The 10,988-nt window shown below is 41.1% G+C and overlaps 1 protein-coding gene across 1 annotated transcript; it reads right to left on the reverse strand.

The window, feature by feature from the left end:
• Nucleotides 1–566: 566 nt before the first annotated feature.
• Nucleotides 567–1,518, reverse strand: FTMT (ferritin mitochondrial). The gene has a single exon (XM_017859723.1). The coding sequence runs from the start codon at nucleotides 1,440–1,442 to the stop codon at nucleotides 711–713; it is 732 nt and encodes a 243-aa protein (XP_017715212.1). The 5' UTR covers nucleotides 1,443–1,518; the 3' UTR covers nucleotides 567–710.
• Between the last annotated feature and the right edge of the window lie 9,470 nt (nucleotides 1,519–10,988).

Genomic DNA, 10,988 nt, shown 5'->3' on the forward strand with positions numbered 1-10,988 from the left:
CAAAACACTGAGATTGCATATGTTTGGAAAACACTGAGCTAAACAAAAATAATTCAAGCTTTTATATTTATTGTTTAATTGCAAAATGTCCCAGAGCCCTTAAAATGTTAATATATGCTGTGATTTTCCAAGACCAGCACTGATAATTCAGGTAGCTTATCCCAAATTTGACTATGAATTCTTTTAAAAAACAATCTCCAGACAGTACTGCTTCTTGGGACACCATGGGAAAAGGCAAAAGCTGTCATAGCATTTTGCATGTATGATTTTCACAGTACTAAATATTCTTCACTTATAGTTATTTGTATATTTTTATCCATTTTCCCACTTTAGCGTTTTGCATAAGGTATTGAATATAGCAGGCACTTGTTGAATTAAAAATCACAGAATTTAAGTGTAGGTTCATATTCTGATAATATTTGGCAACTGGAGAACGTTAGTTTGCACCCTCTTTCCATAGCTTTTTGGAGTCCTTTTCATACCATAGTTACCTGGGCTATTCTTTGAGCTGGGAAAATAAGTGTCTTGATGGTTAATAAAAAGCCCTTGTTAAACATGGGCAAAACTTTTTTTTTTCTACAAATCACTTTATTGCAGGAATAGTATAACAGAAAAATATAAAGATGGAAGTGATTTTAAGGGCAGGAAAGCAGGAGACAGCTGACTCTGGTCTTCGAACCCAGTGACCTGGGAGGAAGGCAGCCCGTTGCTTAGTTCTGCTTGTTTTCATTTCCAAGGGAATGTGTGTCAAAAAGGTACTCCGCCAAGCCAGCATCCGGGGCCCCCAGCTTCACTAAGTTGTGCACGTGGTCACCTAGTTCTTTGATAGACTTAACCTGCTCATTCAGGTAGTAGGTTTCCAGGAAGTCGCACAAATGGGGGTCACCTTTGTCAGAGGCTAGAGTGTGCAATTCCAGCAACGACTGGTTCACATTCTTTTCCAAGAGTAGAGCACACTCCATGGCATGCAGCCCGCTTTTCCAGTCGTCCTGGTCCGGCTTCTTAATGTCCTGCAGGCAGATCCGGCCTCCTCGCTGGTTCTGCAGCCTCATCAGCTTCTCCGCGTGCTCTGTCTCCTGTCGGGACTGGTGAAGGAAATACCTGGCGAAGTTGTTCAAGGCCACGTCATCCCGGGAGAAGTAATAGGCCATGGACAAGTACACGTAGGACGCATAGAGCTCGAGGTTGATCTGGCGGTTGATGGCAGCCTCGGAGTCGGGGTGGAAGTTCTGGCGCACCCGAGAGGAGCCGGCTGCGGGACCGGTAGGGTCCCCGGAGGAGGAGGCTGCGGTCAGGGGGCGGCGGGAGGCGATCGGCCTTGGATCTGAGGGGCTGCGCCCCGGGGCCCAACGCAGCGGGAGAGCGAAGCAGCGGCGTACGGGGCGCAGAGACGCCAGCGACGGGCTGATGTGCCTGGAGAGGAGCCTGAAACAGGAGAGCATAGCGCCGCCTCCTTGGAAGTGGAGAAACTGAGGCCCGTCCCTCTCAGCGCCTGGTCGGGCGCTGGAAGCGTCAGATCCGATCAGAACGTGGCCCTAGGCAACGGCGACTGCGTCCCACGCCCCTTCTCTTCCAGAGGCGCGGGGTTCCACGCTGAGGGCGCCAGGGAAGCGCCGCTGGGGTCGCTGGGGACCCGCGTGGGGCGCCGCCTAGGCGGAGGCGAGCGCGGCTGCCCAGTCACGATTCCGCGAGCATTCGCCCCCACCGTCGACTCGAGATTTCTGCTCTTTGGCGATTGTCACTGATTTCACCCGCGTGAAAAAGGCTGTCAGGAGAGTAGGCACTGGGACTTCCCAAAGAAGGGACCAAGCTGTACTCCCCCTTCTTCTCTGACCTTTTCATAAGGACGAAGAGTTGGATGGGCAACATAGTGACAAGAGTGAACCAAAAGTCACCATTTACCTGTGAGAATACAGGTGCACATCTAAAGCAGGTGTACATAAATTGACTGATTGTTTAACATGTAAGTATGGAAACAATTGCCAGCGTAGTGGGCACGTTTTTAAGACTGTTTCTTTTAAAATACATGCATAATTTATTTTAAATATAAAAAGTATCTTCATTGTGAAAAAATGAGATACCATAGGACGGGCGCTGTGGCTAACGCCTGTAATCTTAGCACTTTGGGAGGCCGAGGCGGGCAGATCACTGGGTCAGGAGATCAAGACCATCCTGGATAATACGGTGAAACCCCGTCTCCACTAAAAATACAAAAAAATTAGCCAGGCGAGGTGGCGGGCCCCTGTAGTCCCAGCTACTCTGGAGGCTGAGGCAGGAGAATGGCGTACACCCGGGAGGCGGAGCTTGCAGTGAACTGAGATCGCGCCACTGCACTCCAGCCTGGGCAACAGAGCAAGTCTCCGTCAAAAAAAAAAAAAAAGAAAGAAAAGGAAAGAAAGAAAAGGAAAGAAAGAAAGAAAGAAAGAAAGAAAGAAAGAAAGAAAGAAAGAAAGAAAGAAAGAAAGAAAGAAAGAAAGAAAGAAAGAAAGAAAGAAAGAAGAGAAAGAAGAGAAAGAAGAGAAAGAAGAGGAAGGGAAGGAAGGGAAGGAAGGGAAGGAAGGGAAGGAAAGGAAGGAAAGAAAAGAAAGAAGATACCATAGAAACCCTAGGAGGAATAAAATGCCTCTGAACTCAAAATATGTACTTTCCTATCTTTTGTTAATGCAGAGATTATATCCTTGTAAAATGGCTCTTTAAAATTAAACTTTAAATAGCATTTAGTATTAAAATAGTATTTATGTAATTTTTGTGGGGTACTGAAAAAATAAGGGTGAGCACGCAGAAGAAAATTCAAAACAACCCTAATTCGTCTTCTGCCCAGAGATTACTATTGTTAAAATGTTGATGGTAATACTCAGAGGTTTTAAAAATTGAAAAACGTGTATTACAGACACACAAAAGTGAACATAGACATACAAAAACAGCTTTATATAGAGATATATAATTGACATACAATAAACTACAGATGCTTATAGTTCATGTAGAGTCAACGGTATGTGTTCCTTTTTACCTGCTTTCTTTTAGTCAGCATAATTATTTTAGGATCCATCTATACTGTAGCTTGTTTCAGTAGTTCCTTTTGTTGCTGAGTAGTATTCCATTGTATGGATATACCATAATTTGTTTATCCTTTCATCTGATGATGGACATTTTGGTTGTTATAGTTTTTGGCTATTAAAATGAAGCTGTTATAGACATTCTTGTACTAGTCTTTCTGTGGTCAGATGCTCTCATTTATCTTGATAAAATACCTTGTAGGAAAAGCTGGATTACATGATAGGTATATGTTTAATTTTTAAAGAAATTTCCAAACTGTTTTGTTTCCAAATTCTAAACATTTTTTAGAATTTAAATACCTTGAAAAATCTTTGAAGAATATGCTACTCTTTTACATTAATAGATGGGAGCAGTCATAAACAATGAGGAAAAAAGGTAGAAAGTAACTTGATCCCTTTATATTTGCATTTGTAATGAAGACATTTTTCTCTTTTTCTCATTTAAAAAAAAATTCTCTTTCATATAACAAAGTCAGTCATGTACGCAACTCTTCATTTTCATTACTGACCTTGGTCCCTTCTAAAATTGCTTGCTGTCAGAAGCCTGTAATGTGATGAAGCCAGGGTGGAGATAAGTCCATTGATCACTATGGATTATGCACTTGCTGTTAATGGAATATTTGAGGGTTTTGAATAGAAAACAATAGAGGGTTTGTTTTCTACTCTTTGGGAAAAGAAAAAGCATATAACATGTGTATCGCTCTGTTATCACTAGGAAATCTCAGAATTCTGAAGAGAGTAGTTGGACTCAGCTATGGAGTACTTTTCTTTGCCTTATGCTGGGGTCCACTGAAAACTGGGAACTTTTTAGGTAAGAACCATATATGAGTCAGAACCAAACTCCCAAGTGTAGTACATACTGCCTTTAAAACCAAAAGAAGTCTAGCAAATTCTGCTTTATTCATTCATTTTATTCATTTAGGAATGGAAGTGCAAGGTGCAGTAACTCTGTACCTTGCAAGAGATGTTGGCTTTCCCTAAACTACTGGGCCCTTAAAACTTCACCAATATTCCAGTCACTGGTTACCTTTCACCCTCTTAGCTGACTATCCAGAGTACTTTTTCACTTATTAGGTCTATTAACTCAGTGTCATCGTTCCAATATGGTGGAATGTTCAAATGAGCCAGTTGTCTTTAGATTTATCATGACAGAGAGCAGGCAAGTTAGCATATCTCTGGAGCAAGACTGTGAATATTTACTGCTGCCCAGCCTAGATGGATGTAAACTACCTCAGATGCTTTCATGAAGAATACTGAAAATTACACATGCACCCAAATCAAAATTCACATACCATGAACTGGAGGCTTAGTTAGTCTGTTTTAGTAAAGACACCACACCCAGAATAACAGCTGTGATTGTGGGTACTGCTTGAACAGTCCACCATGCTTCACTAATACTCTTTTGTTTTTTGCAGAGTCTACTTGGTGAATTAAATGGTGATAGAGTGGGAACCAACACCCCTGCCTCATTTAATTCTTTAGGGGTAAAACTAACCTCTGACATTCCAAACAGGATATAGAACTCATTAGTTTGAATAACTTTGATGAACGGGATATTTCAGGGGCTTCCTCTTGAGTTTTCTGTGGAGATTTTTACTCCATATGTCAAGGAATCAACGTGAGGGTCCTGGTACCTGCTAAGTGTATTCATTCCAGTTATGCATTTAGGAACTGAGAAGATGGCAACTGGTAGGTCCATGGATATACTGTATCCACAGTGAGATAACTGTGGGGAAGGACTTCATTTGTCACATGTCTTCCCTCTACCTTTACTGTAATAATGGGCTATGGTGATGCTTTGGGTTTCTGGATATCAGCATCAGTTGGACTCTGCATCCAACAATCGTCAAAGAACTGGATATTTTTCTTTATCCAGTGTATTATTACACAAGCAAATGCCCATAGGTCCTTTTAGGAAAGGAAAGAGTTAATCCAAACTACATATACCTGCAATCCCAGCACTTTGGGAAACTGAGGAGGGAGGATTGCTTGCTTGAGATCAGGAGTTTGAGATCAGCTTGGGCAACATAAGGAAACCCTATATCTCCAATAAATAAATAAATTAGCTGGTCTTAGTGGTGTATATCTATCCAGCTACTTGGAAGGCTGGGGTGGGAGAATTGCCTGAGCCCAGGAGTTCAAGGCTGCAGTGAGCTGTGATTGCACCACTGCACTAACAGCCTGGGTGACAGAATGAGACCCTGTCTCAAAAATAAACGAAACAGCTATATCTACTTGCTGAGGAGTTGCAGGATCATTCTACAAAGAGAAACATGTTCGATTGATATGTCTGGGTGTGAGAGCTGGCTCATGTCAAAGGCCAGGTACAGTGGCTCTTTCCTATAATCCCAGCACTTTAGGAGGCCGAGGAGGGAGGATAGCTTGAGCTCAGGAGTTTGAGACCAGCATGGGTGATAAAGCGAGATCCTGTCTCTATTAAAAAAAAAAAAAAAAAAAAAAAAAGAACTGGATGATGTCTGGAAACTAGACAACTGATTATAAATTTCCATTGAGGCAGCTGACATCATCCACTCTGGACCCCTTTTTATTATTATCATGTATCTCAATCTGGCTACTCACTTGTCTTGCCACTAGTAACAGCATGGTCAATAGGCATTACCATAGGTGTTGGCAGGTCAATGCCCCTGGTTGCCATTTGATCTTCTGGCTATTGTGGTAAATTCAACTTACCTCCCTCTGGTGGATAAATGCTGTTATCTGGCCTTGCTATTCTGAATCCTGTCATACTCATTGATACTAGGGAACATAGTTCTACATAACAACATCTTTAATAATTAATCCTGGCCTATATAACTGGCCATCTGAATAATGTTCATGACTCGTTCATTATCACATTCATTTTTGCCTTGTGTAAACGGCGTACTCTGGCCATCTGAGGAATGTGGTCATCTGGTGGATTCTTGGGTCTTATACAGTAAATGCATTCCAGCATGCTCATTTTCTGAACTTGATCTCTCCCTTAATTCTGCATAGGCAGTTCTGCTATTTATGTATCATTTAACATGTAGTAACAGTTTTTTGAAAATTTCAAAGAGCCATCCAGCAGTGTACTAATATTTTCTCTAGGGACTCTTGTCAGAGAATTAAATCTTTAGTCAGGGGAAAATGCCCCATATCAACAAAACCTGCTTTTTTTTTTTTTGAGACAGAGTCTCGCTCTGTCGCCCAGGCCCAGGCTGCAGTGCAGTGGTATGATCTCAACTCACTGCAACCTCCGCCTCCCAGGTTCAAGCAATTCTTTTGCCTCAGCCTCTCAAGCAGCTGGGACTAGATGCCTGGGACTACAGGCATGTGCCACCATGCCTGGCTAATTTTTTGTGTTTTTAGTAGAGAACAGGTTTCGCCATGTTGGCCTGGCTGGTCTCGAACTCCTGGCCTCATACAATCTGCCCACCTTGGCTTCCCAAAGTTCTGGGATTACAGGCATGAGCCACCATGCCTGGCCAATTCCTACTCTTACACAACTTTATATTCCAACTCCTCCCCATTCTGCCACAGTTTACACCCTCAAGATCCACTCCCAAGCATTCTGTCTCAGTTGATGCCAGCATATATTAATCAGATTTGTAGCTCCCTCTAAATATAAACCTTCTATTTCACAGCAGGATTGGCATCAGTATTTCTCTGTTTGGGCCATGCTTAATGATTGATGCCTAATTATTGATGTCAGAGTGACTGGGTTGAATAATATCTCCCCAAACTTTATGTCCATCCAGAACCTGTGGATATGACCTTATTTGAAAACATGATCTTTGCAGACATAATCAAGTTAAAATAAGATTATTGGCTTAGGGTATATACTAATTCAATGACTGATGTCCTTATAAGAAGAGGGAAATTTAGACAGACACATTGACACAGAGGAGAGAAGACCATGTGATGTCAGAGGTAGAAATTAGAGCAATGCGTCTACAAGCCAAGGAGCACTAAGGATTGCCAGTAACAATCAGAAGCTAGAACAGGCAAGGAAGAATTCTTCCTTTGTGTCTTTGGAAGGAGGATGGTCCTGCCAATAGATAATGTTGGTTTTGGATTTCTAGCATCCAGAACTGTAAGAGAATAAATGTCTGTTGATGTAAGCCCTCTAGTTTATGATACTTTATTATGACAACCATAGGAAACTAATACAAGGGGCCATCAGGGGCAATGTGGATCGATTTTGAGGAAAAGCATTGTCCTACTAGCACCAGCCCTGTTGATGCCTCTGCATAGTCTCTGATAGAGGTGGGTTTGCTTCTTCCTTCCAGCAAGGAGCAGTGGGCTGCTTCTGCAAGCCAATATGGTTCAATAATAAGCCAATAAGAAAATCTGGCAGTTGAATGAACTTAAATGCATTTTACCCAGATGTTTCTATTCCAAGTTTCAGTCTTTCTCTATCAGAGCCATAATTTTGGTGAAGGCAATGAATTCAGCCTTCAGTGAAATTCTCCTACTTTTACAATCAAGTCCTGATATGGTTTGACTGTGTCTCCATCCAAATCTCACATGGAATTGTAATAATCCCCATATGTTAAGAGCAGGGCCAGGTGGAGATAATTGAATCTTGACTCGTGGGGGTGGTTTCCCCCATACTGTTCTCGTGGTAGTGAGTCAGTCTCAGAAGATCTGATAGTTTTATAAATGGGAGTTCCCCTGCACAAGCGCTCTGGCTTGCCACCATGTACGATGTGAATTTGCTCCCCCTTTGCCTTCTGCCATGTTTGTGAGGCCTCCCCAGCCATGTGGAACTGTGAGTCAGTTAAACCTCTTTCCTTTATAAACTACCAGTCTCAGGTATGTCTTTATTAGCAGTGTGAGAACAGACTAGTACAGGTCCTGTGCCTTTTCTTCTGCTCAGGCTGCTCTCAGACTCCAGGATACGGATTTGCAAATTTCTTCTGTAGACGGCCAGACAATAAATATTTTAGGCTTTGCAGTCCAGTCTCTGTTGCGACTATTAAACTCTGCTCTTGTGGTATGAATGCAGCCATAGTAAATGAATAAGCATGGTTGTGTGCTAATAATAATGCATAATTTATTTAATAAATTGTATTGTGTATATTTGAGGTTTACAACATGATGTGATGGGATACATATAAACAGTAATATGGTTACTATAATGAAGATTAACAGATTAAAAACGTCTGTGATCTCACATAGTATTATTGTGACAAAAGCAGCTAAAACTACTTATTTAACAAAAATCCCTAATGCAATACAATTGTATCAAGTGTAGTCCTCATGTTGTATATCAGATTTCTATACTTGTTCATCCTACACATCTGCTAATTTGAATCCTTTGACCTACATCTCCCCATTTTCCCTTCATCTCCTCCCAACCCCGATAACCACTGTTTTATTTTCTATGTCTGCATATTTTACCTTTTGCTCCCCTTAGATTTCACGTATAACTGAGATCATGCAGTATTTTTCTTCCTGTGGCTGACTTATTTCACTCAGCATTTATAAAAACTATAGGGGATCAGATTTGGCCCCAGGTCTGGAGTTTGTTGACTCCTGCTCTAGGACATGAGGGTCCCTTTAAATTCCACCATGAGGGAATTTCTGATTTTCATATCATTAAGCTGGTAAGTAACTCAACTGAGCCTGCCTTTTTCTCTTTTTTAAGACATTAGTATCACCTAGTTAAAAGCAATCAATTTCACATTTTCACGATAGTCCTAAATCAAGACAGATACTGCCCAAGCCAGGGCATCTCTTTGTATTTGTCCCAATTAAATAGGTGAATATTCTAGTAATTTCAGTGCCATAGAATTCCAGAAGCTATCACAGTCATCACCAGTATGGTGGAAAGGGAGTATGGTGTTTTATTATTTGCTAAACATGTGATACATCTCCTGAATCTCATCTTAAATTTGCTTCTCAGGAACACTTTCGGTAAAAACCATTTGAAGTTAAATTGGTAAGCAGACCTTGACAAAAAGACTCATTCCCGAGTGATTTATTAAGGAAATACTGCCAGGAGAAACCAATAAGGAGCTAGAGGGAGTACGAAAGGGGGAAATAAAGGGCCTGATTTCAGCAAAATCCAATGAAGATAAGACTTGGATGTGCAACCTCTGCAATTGCACAGGGACCTTCACTCAGAAGGGTGCTTGGCTTAATGTTCTGCTGTTATGTCTTGAAATTCTTAAACTTTATCTTTGAATTTGTATTTGTGATTGAAGTTTGATGGGAAAATGGAGCACGCAACTGAGCAGATGAGAGAAGTGCAATTTATGTGTTTGCCATTTCTTGCCTTCCCATTCATATGTAGCATTTGCAGTGTCCCACGAGCATTGAATTTTGGTGACTCGGCAGTAGTGGGAGTTCAACAAGACTCAAAGCAAGCACAAAAGTGGATTGAGTCTATGAGTATATCAGGGTGCCAACAGCTCTTAGAAGGTGATTTCCCTTTAAAACAGCACTTGCTGAGACTGCAGAAAGAAGTCAATGGCATTCTTAGATACACAAACAACCAAAGAAATATCAGGTTTATTCTTACTAGTGTTACCTCCCTGTGTTAGTGACTACTCATGCTAAAAACGATGACACAGAAGGAAAGTGGGAAATAAAGCAGACCATAGTTCATTTTTCTTTTACTCCTTCCTTCTCAGTAAGCCAAAGTAAGAGTTGATAAAATGTGAGACCATCAATAAATGAAAGAAAAACACTTCTGTTACTTTTGTGTAGTGTATGCACTGTTTTGATAACAATGAAATACATGTGCATGTACAAGCTACAAAATACAAATTGGGTAATTAGAGATTTTGCATATGAGTTAATTGCTTTTATATTGGTATTAAAACAGGCATTGCACAATCTAAAGATGAATGGTGAAATACAGGCTTACGATTCAAAATTTTAAGCTTTTTTAAATTTTAGAATGACATAAAATAGCAAATAAAAACATCGTGACAAGAGATCATAGAAGAAAAAATATTCTATATTTTAGTACCTCTACTAGCACTTTGTTCCTGCTTTTTGAAGAAGGTGGCCACACGTTTTTATTTTGTACTTAATCCTCTGTGGAGGTGATATCAGTTGACTCCACAGGGAAAATCAGGAACACAGAAAATCAGGAGCTCAGAAATGGTCCTAAGATGGAGTGAGGGAGTTGGGCTTTCATACTCTTGCAACAGCCACTCATTGTCTCAGAACCACTCTGGAAAGATATAAACACCCATGTTCTATGCTGGTTTTCCCGTCCTACCTGTAGTCTGAGGACTGATATCTTAATTGAGTTGTAACTTCTCTTGTTAGAGGCAGCATACTGAAGGGGCAGAGAGGCACACAAATAGAAAATATTTACAAGAGGATCTTGGGCAGAATACCAACACCTACTCACTTGTTGTCTGAACTAATGTCTTATTGTGATCAGCACAGGATCCAGTAGAAAATAGATGGAGCATGAAAATTAGAATTCTAGAAAGCTTTCATAGAAGGATTGTATACAAATGTATATGAAGGGAGGTCAGAAAAGTTAGTTGAGTGGCCTGGAGTTAGTCTCAAGGGGAGGCGTTATCAGAACCCAGGTGAGAGTGAGCTCTTCAGAGACAATCACATAGAGTAGGGGCACCTGGTCAAGGAGCTGGGCGCACCTCAGGAAACCTTGGAGGAAAGAATTTAGGAGAATGAATACTCTGGCCTCTACCTTCCCTTGGATCTCTTTTTAGGTTGAATCTAACAGGAAGCCATGAGGTAGTGAATCCTTTGTTGTAGTGCATTCAGATCAGCCCCTGGGGAAGCAAACAGGGTAGGGGTGGATTTGTTGGGTCAAACATAAGGTATTAGGCTTTCTGATGCTCTTCCAATCTACTGTCCATAGAGAGGCCATAGATAACTTTTTAAAGTATAAATATGATTAAATTATTCCCATGCTTTAAACCTTTTAGTGTTTCTACATTAAACTACAGTCCTGCAAAATATACT

The sequence above is a fragment of the Rhinopithecus bieti genome, unplaced genomic scaffold, assembly GCF_001698545.2.
Source record: "Rhinopithecus bieti isolate Rb0 unplaced genomic scaffold, ASM169854v2 scaffold_48739, whole genome shotgun sequence".
Classification (NCBI taxonomy): Eukaryota; Metazoa; Chordata; class Mammalia; order Primates; family Cercopithecidae; genus Rhinopithecus; species Rhinopithecus bieti.